Raw genomic sequence first — 19,233 nt, 5'->3', positions numbered from 1 at the left:
ATAGGTTACATTTAAGACAGGGAAGTTCTTGTCAATATAAGACTTGCAATGGCGTGCGACTCTATAGACATTTTCTAGCTCTATTGTTGGAACCACGGCTGACGGGAGGAAGCTGGGAAGACGCATAAATGTCTGTTGATGAGCCCACGTGCGACGAAGTGGCCAATCACTGCTTTTCTAGGCTTGGCGCGGCCCATGAAGCGGATTATTCCCTCCGGGTTCTAGTGGCGCCAGTTTTGGAATCTTCTTGGAAAGTGGTGTGTGGTTAGTCGGCAAAGGAGGTACGTGTGAAGGTATGTATGCATGAGGGTGTTGTTGTTAGTCGCGAAGTCGTGTCCGACCCATCGCGACCCCATGGACAACATTCCTCCAGGCCCTCCTGTCCTCCACCATCCCCCGGAGTCCACTCAAGCTCGCGCCGACTGCTTCAGTGACTCCATCCAGCCACCTCATCCTCTGCCATCCCCTTCTTCTTTTCCCATCAGTTGTTCCCAGCATCAGGGTCTTCTCCAGTGAGTCCTTCCTTCTCATTAGGTGGCCATAGTTTCATCTTCAGGATCTGGCCTTCTAAAGAGCAGTCAGGGTTGATCTCTAGGAATGCATGAGGGTAGGTTGAAGGAAAAGGAAAGCTGACCCGAGCTGTCCGATCTTCTCCAAGATTCCTAATCTGAGAATTGGGACCTGGCCTGGAGACTTCCGATTGCTCGAGGCTCAACCCTTCAGGCGGCAAGGGAGCCTTGGAGCATGTGCAGAGCGTGAATAGAATCTGCGTACTTTGGTTTATGGCGGTGGTTTGAAAGGAAGCGGGTCTGTCGAGAGTATACTGTGCAGCACGAAGTACTGCAGCGCTGGCTGACTGGTGGGCCATTTACCGTTCATTCAAATGCCCGCAACTGCAGTTTTAATGCGGAAGAGAGAATATGGAGGATTCTGTAGGGGCCGCTTGATTCCGGTACTTCACTGGCGCCTACTGGGTTCTGAGCAAGGATGTTTCCTTAGGGATATTTCCAGATTTACAACTGCATGTTGAACAGAGTGGATTGGTGCCTCAGTGCCACAGGTCTGTCTCCAGGTCTTGAAAGACAGTGTGTGCCCTTTGTTTATGAATTCTAGAAACATAGAAACAAGGCGAGTCAGAAGGGGCCTCCCAGGCTATCTAGTCTGACCCCGGCTCCAGCCGCCTCCACTCACAACATGCCCACCATGCGCATGTCCAGTCTATCTTTGAACACCCTCACCATGGTGAGGTTATCAAAGGGTGAAGGCTGCTCTTTATTTGTATTATTATTATTACACTTACATCTACCATGAGTGCCATTTTCTTGCTAGGAAATCCAGGTTTCATTGCTTTTTCTCCAGCAAATTCACTCACAGACAGGCTCATAGTAGGCTTTCTGTTGGTCTCCTGTTCCTGCACTGATCAGATACAGGCCTGTTTAACTTTAGCAAGGTTACCGCATTATATATCTTCAGATCATTTTCTGGAGATGGCCTGTGTAGCCTTCACTTGAATCTAATTGGTCTGTTTTTCCCCTCCTGCTTTTAAGCTCTTCAAGATGTGATTTACTTATCAGAAAGCTTAAACAACAGGCAAAGCCCAAATCCTACCACTTGCAGGCTTTTGCAGCTAGTGAGTGAGCTGCTGTGATGTCAGAGGACAAACATGCCAGCTGCTGAGCAGGGAAAGTTGCAGAGTGGTGCCTTTGCAGCAGCAGATCTGTTGGACAAAAAAGAGAAAAACCTCAGTCATGGTGGAAGATTATGTAGTGTTGTTTGGAAGGTTAACCATACATTGTGTGGAGAAAGCTGGTAAGGGGAAAACATAAGAGGCCTAGTCTTGGAGTAGGAAACAATATACTAGATGCAGCTGGCTGGGCCTTCTCACTAGCATGCTGCTCCTTCTCCACGCCAGCCCTGTTCTTTGCCCATGTTTGCTCTGCCAGCTCTTTGTGTTGGTGGAAATAGGCCTGGGAGGCAGGGCAGAGGGCCTAGATGTTGTGAGGCAGTGGTGGAGCTACCAGAGCCCACACAGGGCTAGGTGCACACAGGAAGGCATAAGCTGGTGGGCTGAGGAGTGGGGATTTTAAGACTTAGGCGTACATTTCATGTACTGATTCAAAGGAGCAAGTAAATCACAGGATACAGCCAGACTTAGGCTGTAGGTCATAAGTGGAGGCCAAGCTTCAGCAAAGCTGCTCAATCTCCTAATAAAATTTGTATATGTATGTTCAGTTCCCTATGGTTCTGGTCAGAGGTTGAGCACAGAGGTGGAGTTTGTAGCCATTGGTGCATTCAGCATCTTGGGGAAAAAACAAACAGGATCCCAAATTGAAGAAAAGTCCTATGACCAGCAAAATCTTCCAGTTTTGGATCGTGTTTTGTTGGGGCAGGGGTGTTGCATGTTTTCAGTGCTGGAAATCAGCAATGTTCCAGTCATGTAACATTTTTTTTTCATTTCACCTGCATGGCTTCCTTAAATGAGGGTTGCAGAATCTTAGGAAATCCAGGTCTTGGGTTCCCCAGATGGCCATGCCCCTTTAACTTGGCACCTCCTAAGGTGAAATGTCCCTCCTAAGGCTTAGTTCCTGGCAGTGAGAGCTTTAAACTACAATATAGAAGTATTTTGGCCCTTCCCATTTTGCCTTCAAGCTGTGCCCAAGCACTGGAATGTGGCCCCTGAGAACTTGTCTGAAATGGAGTTTGGCCTTGAACTGAAGGGATTTTGACATCTTTTTTAAATCAGTGATGAGTGTTTCCTGGAAAACTTTGAACTACGTTGGTCATATATTTGGTAAATTTTTGGTTTACATAAAGTTTTTGGATCATCTAGAGAAAGGTCTAATTTAGCATGTTTATTTGTATTTACTAAACAAAGAATGCTGTGTTAATTTGTGACTCAATATACCACGAGGATTGGAGATAATTTGGCGGGGGAAACTAAAGCACACTTAATATGATTTAAATGTTATATAATTTTTATAGAATAATAGTAAATCTTTAAAGACAATGGTGTTGCTTAAATTTTAGGGGTAGTTGAAAAACTAAGTTATTGAAAATTTTAGACGCACTAATGAATTTTAGCAACCAAAGGAACTCTGTGTGACATGCTGAGAACCAATAATCAATTTCATCAAAGTTCAGCTCCTTGCCATTGAGGTGGTTGGAGTGCCTTCAGTTTTGCAGTTCCTGTGGCTTGCTCCATTTCACACTGAGAGTCAGATGTATTTCAATGGCATATGTGGGAAATTCAATGGCTTTTATGTATTTCCTCATATTTGCTAGGAATTATCAGCTGTCAAGCATTAATTATACCTTCAGAATTGCCTGACTTGCTGAATTGGCACCCACTCATTGTTACTCATGAACTTCTGAAGTGGAAAACTTTTCATGGAAAAGTTGTAGAAACCACTTCAGAATATGTGCTTTCAACTAAGCCGGTTCTTGTTCAAACTGGACAGGAACTAAAAACAATTCCCACCAGTTTTTAAGTAGAATATTGCAAAGGAAAGAGATTTCATGAGTTGCTTTGCTTTTTACATGGCAGGTGTGCTTATCTACATGGCACTGGTGTTGCCAATAGTATAAAATCTGAAAGAAAGCCTGTGTGAGGCAGTCAACACGTGCTGTTTTCTGTTTTCACAAAAAAACAGGTGGTTCTTTGTTTGTTCCTGATGGGGACCAGCAAAAATGGGAAGGCAAATGATCACTGCCTGTCTGAGTAAGATATGGTGGATGGCAAGTCCAGACTCTACCTTTTCTGGTCCATGCAAGACGTTTACACATGGGGCAGCAGATGAGGCAGGAGTTTACTTTCCCTCTGTTGGCTGCTGGAGACTGGCTTACAAGGAATCCCCCCAGTGCTCAGGGTCTTTACCTTTCCTTTAGCTTGGCCTACTAAACCGGAATGGATGCTGTCAGTGAGCAAGTAAAAGATATGGAGAAGGTGAGCAAGGAGCTGCTTAAGTTGATGAGTGGAGGCAAGGCCATGAACATGCTGAAGCACATCCTGACCAAACAGGAACAGATGATTGACAAACTCCTGGAAACTCAAAAGACTACAAAACAGCTGATCCAAGGTACTCTCTGCCCTGTGCTGTCTGGAAACCTTGTGTGGTGTGGGGGCCCTTTGGCATGCTTGTCTCCAAAATGTGTGGTGCTAGTTGGGGCTGAAAGAATACTATAGTTTTGTGTGTTCCTAGGCTATTGCTGGAGTTTAAATGGCAGGCATTAACTTGTGCAGTGTTAGCACAGGATTTGGAGCCTTTAAAGAGAGGGCTAGGTGTGTGTGTGTGTACGGGCATGCAGGCACGTGCACACACATGCTCACTTATTAAGATACCTGCAAAAATTGTCTGAAGTTGCAGGAACTGATCCAAGATGTGCAATAGAATTGTGCTGCTTGAGCCTTGGAGAAGCCCCACAGAAGCAGCCTTTTACATTACTAAGAATAATGAAAATCTGTTGATTTAGGTGACCATGGGATGGGTGGTGGGCATGGAGGTGAAATTTGCCTTCAGGTGTAGCGTAGGGTAGGGCTGGGCATCATGATGCTTTCCAGATGTTTTGGACTATGGCTCCCATAAATCCTTCATCACTGACCATGCTGCCTGGGGCTTATGGAAGTTGCCCCCCAAATGTTTTGGACTAGATCAGGTTGCCTGCACCTGAAGTAAGATGAGGCAGAAATGTTCAGACTGAATCCGCGGGCATATCCTTGGCTGGCAGCTTCCTGGAGTGCTTTACCTCCTTGCCTGTGGTCTACTGAATCAAGCCTGCATTGACTGACTTGTGAGGTTTGGAAAAATGAATGGAACTTCCATGTTAGGATCTCAGCAAGTTAACACCAAGAGCTTCCCCCACACCTGAGCAGCATCTGTGCTGGGGGTGTTTTTTTCTGATTGAATATGTTGACTTAACTTCCTGGTAAGTCATTATTTATGATTTCCATGAGCCACCCAATTCCTTGAGTTTTCTATGCATGCCAGATAATTTGGGTTTGGGCCTGTGTCGTTTCATTTCTGGTGTGGCTTGGGAGATGCGATCAAGCCTGTCTTGCTGCAAAGTCAATGTGAAGGCTTATGGACCTGCAAGAGGGATGCTTTCCATTACCATTAAGCAGATCTAGGAAGGCTTCAGTTAAAAACCTTTATGGGGGTGTATAGGTATCAAGAACAATACAAAGGTAAAATTTCAAGCAAAAACATTCTCAAGAGCAGAAACATTAGCAAAGCAAAATCCACAAACACTTATCAGAAAAGAATCCGGCCATCCCAAAGTTTTGCTGGTGATAGGGCTGCCTTAGGCTGCAGTCTAAGGGCCAGCAGTGAAGAAGTGCATTGGACATTAGGGAGACTTTCACAACTTGGACACCACTACAAAGAAGGCTCTGTCCTGTGTCCCTGTTCCTTGTTTTTAGATGGCAAGGGCATGCGGAACAGGGCCCCTGCAGAAGGTGTAATGTGGCTGGGGAGGCTCATATGGGAACAGGTAGCCGTTTAAGGCAACTTGACCCAAGGCTGTTTATGGCAGGAACAAACAATCTGGCACCATCTGGCTATCTCAAAGGATAATTCTCATCGGCCTCAGCCAGCACATCCAGTCCTGTGAGATGATGGGAGTTCTGGTCCAAAGTGTCTGGGGGGTACCAGGTTGCCTACTCTTGCTTCCAGGCTTTAAAGTGCATGAACAGCACATCCAATGAAGTGTGGATTGCTGAGGTGATTTGTGGAGTCATGCAGATTGCTCTGGTGCGTGAAAACAAGGAGCTGGTGTCACTGCTAGCAGAGCAAGCGTGCCTGCCAGCTACATTTTAATTGGAGGCTCCTTTTTCGTCATTGCAGAGCTTATGACTGCTGAGGTAAAAGTGGCCCAGAAGCTGGCTGACCAGGAAGAAGAGCTGAACGCAAGCCTCCAAAAGTTGCAGAAAATAGAAGATGAATTGCTGCAGGCAAGTGAGAAGGATGACAAACAGAGGACCAGCACCAGATATCCTTCCACATCAGCCTCTGGGGCTGAATCATAGATGTTTTGTCCTTCCAAACATGACTCACCTTTTAGACCAAAAACCCCCGCAGAAGTTGGTGACTGCTTGGTAACCTTAGTTGTTATTGTTCTAAATGAACTTTCCTGCCCCGGTTAAGCAAGGTTTTTTCCCCTCTGTAAATAAAGACCTGCAGGGTGCATTCCAGCTGCATACTCTGGGTAGTTTATCATGAGTTATTCACAGAAAGTCACTCTTCTCAGAACAGTGAGTCTCATTAAGCAAGGGTAATACTGACCAGACCATGCCTCTTGCTTCCTTTCCCTCTGCTTCCTTGATGGCAGGGTGTCCAGTCCTCCAAAAGTTTTAGCCTATGGCTCTCAGCCCTAGTCAGCACAGTCAATAGTAAGGCATTATGGGAATTGTAGGCCAAAACATCTGGAGGGCTAAAAGTTGTGCATCTGGTAAGCTCTGTGATTTGCCAGAGCTCACCAGGACAGCATGTACTTGGAATGCTGACTGTTCCCTGTTCAGTCCATTGTACCTCCCGCTGCAAGTTCTTGGGTAGCAGAACTGGGAAAGATCTCGAGAACTTGAGCTTAGATGACCATTCTGGGCCTGGTGAAACACTATTTACACTGTGGCCCTGTTCTATATGAAGTGGCTCCTTATCTACACCAGCATTTACCCTTGCATGAACAAGCGAGTCAGGAGATTCTTTGCCAGAGAGGCTTGACACTCTGTCAGCTCACTTCTGCTGCTGGAGAGGCTACAGCTCAACCTAATTCTGGCCTTTCCTAGCCAGAACTCTCCACTGAAGTTTTTCCCTAGCTCAGCTGCCCATGCTGTGAAGTAAGGATCTTTCATTTCACTGCATGTGGCTCCATTTCTGGTCTACTCTTACAAGGGGATCAGAAGGTGTTTCAGATAGCCCTCGCTGGAAAATTCTCCAGTTACCTCAGATACTACTTCAGATAAAAATTGGGCTGGGATTGTAGAAGGGAATGTTACTGCTTTTGTCCACAATGAGCTATCGCCCTGCTAAAATAATTAGCAGCTGTCGGTTTCAGGTAGATTTGGGTGATTTGTAGGCCAAAGCACCTTAACAGCTACAAATCCCACCAGCTTTAACCAGCATAGCCACTGGTAAGGAATCACAGGAGTTGTACACCAAAATATCTGGAGGATTGAATGTTGCTAACCCGTGTTTTTGGAAAGCATTTGGAAAGAAAATTCCTTCACTTTTAAGATGTACTGAATTAAGGAAAGAGCTGGAGGCACTGAGAGAAGAAATCAAGCAGGAGAAGAGCATGGCTGAAGCAGCTGAAACATGCATGGCAGCTAAGTGAGTAAAGGCCTCCTCCTGCTTCTTTTATTTCCAGGTCAACTCATGGGGAACGGGTGGAGATGATAAGTTAGGCTTTTGCACGGGGTATCCTTAGTAGACACGGAGCTATTTGAGGTCTCTGCCACGCAAGCCAGCAACAAGGGCCTTTGCCTCACTGTCCATTGTTCCACAGGGTAATGAATGACATTCATGACTTAAGGTACAAGCTTGTTTCATTACAGGATTCCTTTGCTTGTATAGTGAGGGGACAGTGTTCTGTTGAGAGCTGCTGGATTGTTGCCATATTCCAGGTCTAGCTGGTTAGTGCATCGGGCAGCCAGTCCAGCTGAACAATGGTTTACGCTACTGGGAAACTGTGTCAGGGTCTTCTGTCCTGTTGTGCCCTCTGCCTGACCACAATGAAAATACCTTTGCTTAAAATCAGGGTACCTTGTGCCAAAAAATTAAGGGGCTTCATCCCAACTCAGAACTTGGCTTTGGCTGTCCTATTAGCTACCTGCCCTAAGCCTCTTGGCTTCTCAGTTCAAACATAAAGATGTCCACCTTTAATGAATGGCCAGTGGAGCCTTTCTGAATGTGTGATACGTGTGTTCCATTTATGTTATTTGGTCACCGTGGTGCGAAGAACTGACACCCATATGCTCCCTGCTTAGCAGTGTCTTTGAACAGGACAGTTAACTGAAGGCACAGGTGGTGCGCTTACTATAGGAGTAGGGAGCTTTCTGCTACCACTTTTCTTGTATCATTTCACGTAGCACAGAGGCTGAGAGATTGAGGTACAAACTGGGCAGTGCCCAGTTCACATTCACTTGCCGCAAATGGGTTGCATGGCCTCAGAGAAGCCCTCCTCCCCATCTGCAATAGGGGCAGTTGTACCACCTTCTCTTGCACATTCATTTCTCCCAACCTGATGCCCTCCAAATGATTTGGGCTGCAACTACTGGTATTCCCAGCCAGCATGTCCACTGGGAATTAAATGCCAACCAATCTGGAAGACGCTAGGCTGCGGGACTACTCTGTAAAGCTGTTTTCAGGCAAAGGAAAGCAGCCTGTAGGCTTAAACATTGGAGAGGCACAATTCTTGTGATCCTTCCCATTGACTATGCTGGTTTGGGCTGATGCGAATTGTAGGGTGCAGCATTTGGAAAGCTACAAGGTGCCCAACCCGCTTTGAAGAAACGTAACAAAATAATTCGGGTTAAACACCTTGAACCTTTGAAAGTGCTGTACAAATGTCAATTTTAGCTATGTGTGATCATGCAGAGAGGGGCTGGGGTGGGTGTGGAGGAACAGCATAAAAGTCTTCGGCACACTATGGCCTGAGGATCACCAGGAGGGGCTGTAGGGCCTGCAGTGGACACTGCATGCCAAAACCCCGAGATGCTGGTGCTGGAATCTCAGTGAAGATCTTGGAGCACCACTGGCCATCTGAGGAGGCAACTTCATCGGTTCCATTATGCCTTGCAGGTATCTTGTGCATCTTTATTACGCGATCTGCCACATTGACTGGGACTACTCCTGTGAACCAGAGGTGATCAAAGGAAGTATCCTTTATCTGCAGGCAATCGGGGGTGGGGTTCCCTTGCCAGGAAGGAAACAAGTGTTATTGCCTTAATCCTTTCCTGCGCTCAGCCCACTATGGGCCAGACATCGCTCAACCTATCTACCTCAGCACCGAGTTCTCCCGCTGCTTCATCAGTAACTACCTGTGGAGCCTGGTGAGTACCGACTGGTGAATGGAGTGGCCCGGGAGAAGCAGAAGCAAAGAGGCTACAGATACGGACATGGACCAAGGATGGACAATGTGCAGCAGTCCAGATGATGTGGGTCTTCAGCTCTCCAGAGCCCTAGTGAACACAACTGATAGTGAGGAATGATGGGAAGGGGCGCTCTGATAACAGCCTTTACGGCACATTTCTGCCATAAAAACGTCCTCAGCTGTTTCTTTCTGACGTATGGTTTTGACAAGAGCTGTGCGCTGGACAGCCCTGTTTCAATAAATAAGACTAGAGAAAACTAAAATTTAGTACTAATCACAAAAGGTGTTTAATTCATGTGTGAAGGGAAATTCGAAAACCGGTTCTTTTCACACCAGCATGCCTTCTGGGAGGCTGCAATGCTGGTTGGGAAGAAAGAAATGGTGCAAGTACCTCACTGGGGTAATAGACAAGCACCTTGGGCATGGTCTGCCTGAGCTCTTGCATTTGGGCTGATTTCTATTCACTTACCTGCAACTCATCAGTCACAGAGCAGCAGCCCAAAGACAACTTCCCCATCCCTGCTTTCTCCATTTACACCTTGACAAGTTTCCCATGAATGTATCAGTAAGAACAGGGAGAAGAAGAAAGAAGTTTGGATAAATTCTGAGTTGCGTGTGTTGTCAAAATATCTGTACAAAACCCATTTGAAAGGAGCAGGAACAGTCTATGTACAAAATACTCCTTCCCATTCGTGCATCGGAGACTCCATAATTAAACTATTCTTGAAGAGCCTTTCAAGAAGTATTAGTTTTCAGCAAACATCAAATGTGTTCCTTCAGTTTCTGTAGACACAGTTCTTCCTGCTTGACCTGAGCCAAGAGCAAGGCAGGGTTCATGTGGAGAGGCAAGAACAAATCAGCTGCAGCTAGCCCGGCAAAGCCGAGTCTACAAGCGGTTCTTCACCCTCATTACGGAAGGGCAAGTGGGGCAGGGAAATTCTACCCAGTGTTGGCACTTCGCCTTGATTGTGGCAGAACAGGTCTTGGCAGCAGGCAGGCCTTAATACTCAAACCTCTCCAATGGGTGGTCCTTCCTCCAGCGACACTCAGCCCCCCTCCTGCCTTCAACAGTGGCACTTCTGCTTATTGGCCTGTTTGCAGCATGGCTCCATGGTGATGGCCACCCCCACGCCACTGCGGCCGGATGTCATGTGGGTAACCTCTGTCCATGTATCAGTGGCGGGGTCATAACACTCAACACTGTCCAGGAAAGTGTCGCCATCATAGCCACCTGCAGGGGGGAAGACTCAACAGTTAGCACAGTGTGGGGCTGAGACCTTGTTATGGAGACAGCGACTCTACGGCTACAGGGAAGTTCGCAAGCTATGCCAATTTGCCTAATTACCCTGGCTGGCCTGACTTCGTGGGTCAGCCGTACTTTGGCAGCAGGGCTTCTTTGAGGGCGGCTGTTTGTGGGGGTTTTGGAGAGCTGTTCCCTGCCCACCCCCAGCAAACGCAGCTGCCCAGGGTTTGGACTGCAACAGCAGCAGGGGGAGTTAGGGAAATCCACTGGAATGTGCAGCAGGGAGCTGTGCCATGTGGGGGAGCTCGTCACTCACAGTGGCAGTCAGGCTGCTCTTGAGGGAAAGGGCACGGCAGGCCAGCCATGTGAAACTGGAGCAACCAGGAAAATAAGCAACGTACGAGCCTGGCTGGCGCAGACCACAGCCTGACCTGTTTCTTGCAGTGGCGAACCAGATGCCCCAGTGGGGCCCACAAGCAAACAGCACCTTCCTGCTTGTGTTTTCCAGCAATGGCTTTGACAGACATATTGCCTCTGTTGCCAGAGCTAATATAAAGCCACTGTTAACCTCCTCCTCCTGGCAGGTTCCTGAAGTTATTTCCAGCAAGTCAACCAGGTGAAAAATCCCTGCCTTTTGCCAGCATGGCTCATCCTTAGTCGGAAAGGTAGCGACTTGACGTGCTCACTTCTGCTGTGCAGGCCAAGCTTGGATGATCTTAGGGCACTTTACAGAATGATTTAACAGAACAAATGGGTCTCTGATCCTGGGAATTTGCATTCTAAATTCAGAGATACAAATGACAAGACAGGAATAAAGGCAGATACAGTTAAACGTATCTTCCGCAGGAAGATAAAGCCTTCATGAAAATATGGAGCTGAAGGATAAGAGCTCAGGGACACTTTGTGAATCAGGTTTCCCCAAACCTGGCACCCTCCAAATGTTTGGACTTGGCCAATAATGAGGAATGCTGGGAGCTGGAGGGCAGCAGGTTTATCCTGCCTAAGGTCCCCTTGCCATGGTGTGCTCCAGATGTTTTCTTGTTTGTGACCTGGGGGTTGGTCATAGATTCTGCAGGCTACGGAGGCAGAGGGCAAGAGGGCCAAACCCTAGCTGCTCAGCATGTCGGTCCTGTCGTGCAGCAAGGGCATCTGGGATACAAGGAGGGAGCAGGTGGAGGAGGAGGAGAACAACACACCAAGGGACTGATAAAATAAACTGCAATTTGTTCAAGTAGTTGCCAGAGAAACCCTGGACAGGGCAACAAACCTAGCGCCAATGTTATACAACAACCAGCCTATCCGGTTGATTGCTGCTGCAATCATTCCAGTCGATCAATCTCAACAAAGTCACGCCAAGCAAAACTTGGTTAATGGAAAATTGCAGCATTGCTTCCATGCTTTTGCAAGGGGAACTAAAACCACTCCGTGCTGGACACACAGCGTACAAGGGCCTTTGCGCAGGGCCACCTGCCTTGCAGCATGGAAGCACTTGCCATCTGCCCTTCCCCAGCTTACCCAGTACGTAGATCTTGCCCTGGTGCACGGTGACCCCCAGGGCACTCCGCCGGTGCTTCATAGGTGCCACAAAGGACCAGGTGCCTGTCTCGACATCGTAGCGCTCCATGCTGTTGAGCTGGTTGGTGCCATCGTAGCCCCCCATGGCATAGATGCAGTTATTCAGGGCACAGACCCCTGCAGGGGAACACCACTGTGTCAAGGCAGACATGCCTGAGCTCCGTCACCACTCCTGGCACACTATTCTGAGGCAACCTCACAGAGCGTTGACAGAGCAGGGAGGAACCCCTGGCCCTCCAGATGCTGTGGGACTCCCACTTCCCTCACCCCTCCCCCACTGGCTTGGGCTGATGAGAGTTGGAATCCAACTTCAAGTGGGTCACAGGTTCCACACCAGAGCTTCAACCACCTTCCTGTCCGGGCCACTTTTCTGATCTGGGCACTGTTGCTTTTGGTGGCAGTAAGAGGGCAGAGAAGGGGTGAGCCTGAGTTGGGAGAAGCTGCCTTTCTACTGCGCAGTCCCCCATGGCAGGAAAGCCGGCAAAACAAGCGGCACTTCTCGGTTCTGTAGCCGGGCTTCGGCCCCCAGTCGACCGGCTTCTGATAAATCCACAACTCTGGCTCAGTACCAGAGCAGCAGAGAGCCAGGAAGGTGGGAAGGCCAGTGTGGCGTAGTGGTTAAGAGCATGGGACTGGGACTCAGGTGATCTGGGTTCTAGTCCCCGCTCAGCCATGGAGCCAACTGGGTGACTTTGGGCCAGTCACAGACTCTCAGCCCAACCTACCTCACAGGGCTGTTGTGGGGATAAGATGGAGGAGGAGATGTAAGCTGCCTTGAGCCCTTTGCAGGAAAAAGGCAGGATATCAATCGGAAAATAAATTTAAAAAATTAAAAGGCAGGCTCCCTGAGGCAGGGAGGCCTGGAGGTTGCCTTGCCAAGGGCCTGCAGTGGGTTTGGCATTGTACCCAAGGCATTTTCCTCACCATGGCCAGGAGCTGGCCTCCCTAGCTCCCATTCTGGCAACAAGCAGACCTGTGGGTCTGAAGAGCCCAAATAGAGCCCCCTGACTCAGGCAGCGGGGAGGAGAGGGCCACTAGGTGACCCTGATCCCTGCACAGCCAGCAGGGAAGGTGCGCCCTTCCTGGCAGAACCCACTGGCTGCCACCTCACTCACCAGCTCCACTCCGGACAGTCCTCATCGGGGCAATCATCTCCCACTCGTTCCGCTCGGGGTGGTAGCACTCCACGGAGCTGTGGCGGCAGGTGCCATCGTAGCCCCCCACAGCGTACAGGAGCCGGTTCAGCACAGCGACGCCAACCCCGATCCGCCGGGTGAGCATGGGTGCCACAAGCTGCCATTCATCACACTCCGGCTCATACCTGGAAGAAGAGGAGCAGCCACCTCAGGGCAAGTCTGCTAAGTGAGCCCAGGAAGGCGTCAGCCGTGGGCAGGGCAGGGCCAGCTCTGGGCTCTCCCTGCAGAGGCAAGAGGGGTGAGCGGGAGCAGGGGCTGCAGGGGCCAACTCTGCTGGTGGTTCACTCCGGGGCCTGGGGAGAGACCCAGGGCTGCCATTCCCCGAGTCCTTCCCTTTAGTCAGGGGTGAGCTATTGCAGGAGGACGGGGGCCACATTCACACCCCAGACACAGCACCCCTGTTGGCCCATGCTACAGACCACTGTGCAAGTCCATGGGGTGACCCTCCACCGTAAGGAGAAAAAAAAAAAAAAAAAGAGGCGGCTTGCCACCTAAATGTGGTGACAAACTACTCTGCAACATTGCATCACCATGTGCAAGGGTTCAATGTAGCTTGCTTGAGAGCTCAGATTAACGCTTCCGGCATGCCAAATGGACGCCACCTTTTTTGTGAAACAAAAGCACGTTTGGAGGGACAGCGGGGACACAGTGGAGCTCGACAGAAGTAGCTGCTGACCCGAAGGTTACAACAGACTTGCTCAGCTTGACCAGCAGTGACCAACTCTCAGCCAGGCTCCAGCAGTGAAGGTCAAATCAGCTGCTTCTTTCACAGCTTCTTCTTTTTTTTAAATCAGCAGCTCCTAAATCAATCTGCTTACTGCTTCTCCCCTTTCTAACTTATAAGTACTTGTACCTTCTTGAGAGCGTTTCAGTGGGTGCTTCTAGAAGGTGGGCTCCTAGGACTGGCCAGGAGAAGGGCTTGTGTGGCTATTTCATCTTTTCCTTCTCAACCACAGGAAGAAGAAAGATGGAAGCAGCCAGTGGAAAAAATGGGAGGGCTCCAAGTTGTAAATAATGTCTGACACCCCTTCCCCGCTAAAATAAGACAAGGCAATGACAAGGAACGCCTTGTCTGGAACACCCCAGCAATTCTCATTGCTTTTGCAAATAAGTTATCTTCAGTCACCCACTTCTGCCTACACACACCAGTGGCACAGTTGACAGTTGTCACTCGGTCCTTGTGCACGGTCCAGAACTGTGTCAGGAAACCTAAGCGGTTTTCCAGCTGAGGAATAACATTTGCCCCCAGTGCCCAGTCCGCCCCCTCACCTCTCCACACTGTTATGATGGGTACTCCCAAAAGAGCCGCCCACTGCGTAGATCATGCCGTCAATCACACCCACACCAATCCGGTTACGGGGGACGCTCATAGGAGTGCAGGGAGACCACCGGTTGGTCATGGGATTATAGCAGTCAATGGCGTCAGAGTCCATGTTGCCGTCGGAGGAGTTGTTCCTCCCACCCACAGCATAGAAAAGGCCGCTCACCACGCAGCTGGCCAGGCCGCTGCGGGGCACCTGCAGGTCTGCCAGCCGGATCCAGGAGCCGTCAGAAGGGTTGTAGGCTTCCAGGTAGCTGAGCGAGTGGCGGTAGTAGCCACCCGCCGTGTAGATGAGCTGCCCCACTTTGGGTGTGCGGCAGGACACGTCCTTTGTTGGCTTGTGCAGGGTCAGGTCCTGGAAGATCTTGGCCAGGTAGTCCTTGCAGCGAGAGTCCGACTGGAGGATCTCACACTTCTGCAGCTGCATCTGCAGGAAGCGCGGAGTGAGCGAGTGGCAGCGCACAGCCCTGAGCAGGGCCTGGATGTAGAGCCGCCGGTTCTCGCAGTCGTACTTCACCCAGTTGATGCAGGCATGGAAGACCTCGGACTCGCAGCGCACGTTCAGCTCGTCCCGGCTGATCAGCGTCACCAGCTGGCAGTGCGAGAGGTTGAAGAACTCCTCCTGCTTCGACACCTGCAAAGCAGCAGGCAAAGCATCAGCGTGCGTGGACCCTCGTGAGCGGAGGAACCTGCTCCCACCAGGACTGAGACTTCTGCTGGTGGCAGCAAGCAGGTGTGCCAGGGGCCCTTCCCAGAGACCGACGTGCCCCTCCCACGGCTGCGTCACTGGCCCTCCCTACTAAAGCATCCCCCCGAGCCCAAAGCCCAGCTCCACACTTAGTGCACCACAATATGCCAGCTCTATGCAGCTGTTCTGGCGCCTCACAGGGCCTGCAACATGTGTGAGTTGCCAATTCTGAATCCGGTGAGCCGGCTACCAAAAAGTCTCCAGTTTTACACACAGTTCCTGAAACCCAACTGGAAATGCAGACGAGAAGCAGCACTGGCCAAACTCTCCCTTTACATTGATGTTGAAGTCTAACTGCAGCGGACCCAGGGCCCCTACGAGCAACGGGACTCTGTTTAGTCTCCCCATCGCTGCTCACAGGACAGTTTGCTTTGGACATTCAGTCAACATGATGCCAGGCTGATGTCCTGTCTCTTGGTTTGCAGCCTGAGGGCAGTCTCAGCCCATGGCATGTTTCTAATTTTTGGGAGCCAGCATGTAAATAAAGTCCCATGGATCCTAGTCCCACATTATTATAAATCCTTCCAGCTGTATTTTCTTCCTTTTCCTTTCCCTGAATCTGTCCATGTGTGTCCTCATGGCCCACCGCTGCCACCAGCACCTGAGCTTCCCTGGTTGCTTGGCTCTCCAATCCGCTGCGCCACCATTTCTATAGCACCAACCACTCCTCCTGATTTGATCAATGCCAATCTCCCCAGCCTTCATCTTTTCTGTTTCTTTGCTTGCCAGGCCTATTCAGACTAGTACACTGACCCATGTAGTAGTGGGGAGCAGCATCCTGGGAAGCGGGCGAGCTGTTGGAGGCGGCAACAAGCCATCCATGCCTCCTCTGCCTGCCTGCCTCGCATTTTTTAGAACCCTGCTTCTGACTCTTGAGATGGCTGCTCTTATGATTAGAAGGAGAAAAGTAAACTGTTTTTCAATCTAGTAACATTCGAGGGCTTAGCAACAATGCTGCTCCACTGCCTTTCTAAGCCAACACCTCTCAGGATCAGCATCCTTGAAATGTATCACATTTTAGAAGAAAATAGAGGCAGATATCTGGTCAAGAATGTAGGTCATGTGGACAGCACGGACATGAGGCCATGGCGACAGCTTCTCAACCAGTTGTGTCACATCTACACTGAAGAAAAGGTTTATATATATGCACCTGGCTTTGGGAAAGGATAATGATGTTCAAGCCTTGTAAGGCACCTCTATACTTTCCTTCACTTTCTATTCCACTCTTTTTAGTAAATGGGGTCGTTTGCCACTCATTTGCTATACACCAGGCAAGAACGTGTCCAGTTCTGGATTTGCACTCATGCCTAGAAGGCAGGCAGGTTGCAATGCTGGCCACAGAACACAGGCTGCTTCCCGAAGTCTCTGCCAGTTTTCTAAGCAAAATGTAAACACATTTCCAGCCCCTTTGGTGCAGAGACAGAATATGGCATTGTGTGCGCACTGCGTGATGAACAAGAAGCCATCCAAGTGGCTGGATAAGTTTCCTTGCAGTTAGGTAGAAAGTGAGGCTTCTGTGTGACATCACATTATGAATACTCTGAACAATGCGGGGTATCAAAAAGTGAATACTGCAGAGGAGGGAATGATGCCAGGAAGAGCAACCAGAATGTTCAAGAGGCTCAAGCAGCCCCCTCCCCCCGAGAAAGAGTGTAACATCTGGGACTGGTTAGCTTTTGACAGAAGGCATGTAAGAGGAGACATGAGAGATGTGTACAAAATTATGCCTGATGTAGAGCAGCCTTCCCCAACCTTGTGCCTTCCAGACATGTTTAGACTGCAACACCCAGAATTCCCATGTCAAAGGCCCTGCTGGATGGGAATTCTGAGAACTGCAGTCCAAATGCCTCTGATGACCAGGCTGGGGAAGTCTGGCAGAGCAAATAGGTCTCTCATAATACCAGAAGCTAAGACCATCCCACCAAAATGACTGGTGGCAGATTCAGGAGAGGTTCCGTGGTCACCATGCCCTGGTGCCATTGGAATCCCGCTTCCCACATGGTACTCCTGCCATGCGCACCGCTCCCCCCATCCCTCACGGGCAGAAACTCACCTCCCCGAAGTGCATGTAGATGTACTCGCGCGCCCGCTGGTGCAGCTCTGTGCAGCTGATCTGCTCGGCAAAGTTGGCGATGCCGATGGCGTTGCTGGGGTCCAGCTGCTGCACGAGGAAGTCACAGCAGGCCTGGACCACGCTGTCGATCTGGTACATGACGGCCCCATTCATGACGTGCAGCACGCACTGCTCGCCCACCGAGATGGAGGCAGTGTAGGCAAACTCAATGAGGCGCTCCATGACTTTGGGGTGAATGCCCTCAATGGGGACGACCTCCATGCCCTGCTCCCGGAGACCCATGGTGAACATGGCCTTGAAGACAGGGCTGGAGGAGGCCAACACCACCTTGTGGGCCTGGAAGTCGGCCGGCGAAAGGTCCTTGTACTTGACCCGCAAGGTGACGTCGCAGAGCTGCTGGCTCAGGCGCAGCTGGTTCATGACGCTGAAGGCTTGCTTGGTGTGGTCCTCCAGGGTGTAGCTGAAGGTGCGGCTGCCATCATGTGAGGGGGTCACCTCCGCCTTGCACTCTGGAGAGTACATCACAGAAGCAGCCACGGACTCATCGCATGAAGGAACAGAGGAAAAATCCCGGACTGTCACAGAGGCTGGGCTGGGGGCCTGGCTACAGAGCCCCAGCGGGTAGCAAAGTCTCCATACCTGCACAGGGGACACAGAAGCGAGAGGCCTGGTTTGGTGCAAAGCCGGGCGACACTGCTCACCTGCAGGGCTTTAGCTGGGCCTCCTTTCCTGCCTCGGCCTTTTGTGAGCAGAGGGCACAAACCTTTCTGCACTGCTACAGCCTTCGCCAACTTGGCACCCTCCAGGGGTTTCAGGCAACAGCTCCCAGCATTCCCAGCCACTGGCCATGCTGCATTCCAGCTGGAGTCCAAAACATCTGGAAGGCATCCAGCTGGGGAAGGTAGTAAGCTACTTGTTCTCCCTTTCCAGCCCTTTCCACACTTGCAAAAGTTGTTACTATCGTAATTGCACTGCATTCGTAGTCCATACTTTGCCTTTGGCTTATGAGAGCAAGGAGCAATAGGAAGAAGACAGTTGGGGAGCATCTGTGCTGGACTCTTGGGCCGGGGTTAGAAGCCACATGCTGTGCCCACACATGTCAAAGGGTAAGGCCTGTTGAGGACTTGTGGGATTTGCCTTGCTCAGGAGCAGAGGCTCTCGACCCAAGCCTCTTGGGGTTCAAAACAAAGCAAGGAATTTGCATTCTCAGGTATAAAGTGAACCAGGTTGGTTGAGGATAAAACCCTTGATTGAAGGATATAGAAAAGTTTTAACAAGGTATTGCTACAGGGATAGCGCTCAGAGGTCTTTTCTTCTTTGTTCTCCTATTGACAGAGAGGCAACATGTACGCCAAGAGATGAGTAACTAATGCGTGACTTCCCTGGATTAGCAAGCAATTGACCGTTTCCCTCCTCTTAGGTCACCTGTGTTACAGAAGCCACCCAAGGAAGCTGACACGCAGCATGACTCAGCAAGTTAGTTAACAATTCAGTCCCAATTCAGAGATGCTATTTGGAGGCGTCTTTTCTGCCTCCAGTTTTGCTCAGTCACCCCAGACCTACAGAGCCTTGGATTGTTCTGTTTTGCTTTGCCTTTGGCCATTACATTATAAGCACCACAGCACTATGACAGAAATCCAGATCCACACTCCTCAGGGAAGACCTATGGTTCAACTCCTTATCAATACTGATGCTATCAAAGAGGCTACAAGAATCCTGCAAACTAGCCAGCCTCTGTGATTAAACAGCCTGGTCTGCCAGCATGGTTGGGGCTTGGACACCACACAAGAATAAAGAGCCTCACCCCAGGCAACCTGCACTCTGAGCAACAGCTGCAATCCCCCATCCTGACACCAGATCCAAACTGTGTCATCATCATGACCGCCCGGCATGTGTCTATAGCACTTCTGAATTCAAAGTGCCATATTTTTCCATGTTTGATCAACCAGCCCAGCAGCACAGCAGTTTAAACCACTGCACCTCCTGCAT

The 19,233-nt window shown here is 49.9% G+C and overlaps 2 protein-coding genes across 3 annotated transcripts in view; one reads left to right on the top strand and one right to left on the bottom strand.

Moving 5' to 3' along the window:
* Positions 1-203: 203 nt before the first annotated feature.
* On the top strand, positions 204-9,350 carry SPC24 (SPC24 component of NDC80 kinetochore complex). The gene is made up of 6 exons (XM_044443490.1): positions 204-293; positions 3,886-4,076; positions 5,841-5,985; positions 7,236-7,325; positions 8,796-8,872; positions 8,961-9,350. Exons 2-6 carry the CDS (start codon positions 3,905-3,907, stop codon positions 9,062-9,064), a joined length of 588 nt encoding a protein of 195 aa, XP_044299425.1. The 5' UTR covers positions 204-293; positions 3,886-3,904; the 3' UTR covers positions 9,065-9,350.
* KEAP1 (kelch like ECH associated protein 1) overlaps positions 5,132-19,233 on the bottom strand; it is a 23,819-nt gene continuing 9,717 nt past the window's right edge. Inside the window, exons 2-7 of one of the 2 annotated variants that reach the window (XR_006416018.1) lie at positions 17,224-17,883; positions 14,371-15,056; positions 13,021-13,226; positions 11,846-12,022; positions 9,557-10,318; positions 5,132-8,909 (exon numbers count right to left, since the gene is read on the bottom strand). Coding sequence is in view for 1 of the 2 variants with exons in the window: in XM_044443488.1 (XP_044299423.1) it covers positions 10,152-10,318; positions 11,846-12,022; positions 13,021-13,226; positions 14,371-15,056; positions 17,224-17,883 (1,896 nt within the window). In the remaining variant the exon portion in view is untranslated. Of the gene's footprint in view, positions 8,910-9,350; positions 10,319-11,845; positions 12,023-13,020; positions 13,227-14,370; positions 15,057-17,223; positions 17,884-19,233 lie in introns of those variants that run through there. The other variant, XM_044443488.1, reaches the window with a different exon arrangement.

This window comes from Varanus komodoensis, unplaced genomic scaffold (assembly GCF_004798865.1).
Source record: "Varanus komodoensis strain SLA01 unplaced genomic scaffold, ASM479886v1 scaffold42, whole genome shotgun sequence".
Classification (NCBI taxonomy): Eukaryota; Metazoa; Chordata; class Lepidosauria; order Squamata; family Varanidae; genus Varanus; species Varanus komodoensis.
This window is presented reverse-complemented; position numbering and strand designations above follow the sequence as displayed.

What these genes read in the sequence shown, in the direction of transcription:
- SPC24 (XM_044443490.1), top strand. Translation starts at nt 3,905, where the DNA reads ATGGATGCTGTCAGTGAGCAAGTAAAAGATATGGAGAAGGTGAGCAAG. An exon ending in AAACAGAGGACCAGCACCAG is followed by an intron (nt 5,986 to 7,235) that starts ATATCCTTCCAC and finishes TTTAAGATGTAC; the next exon opens with TGAATTAAGGAAAGAGCTGG. An exon ending in ACCAGAGGTGATCAAAGGAA is followed by an intron (nt 8,873 to 8,960) that starts GTATCCTTTATC and finishes TCCTGCGCTCAG; the next exon opens with CCCACTATGGGCCAGACATC.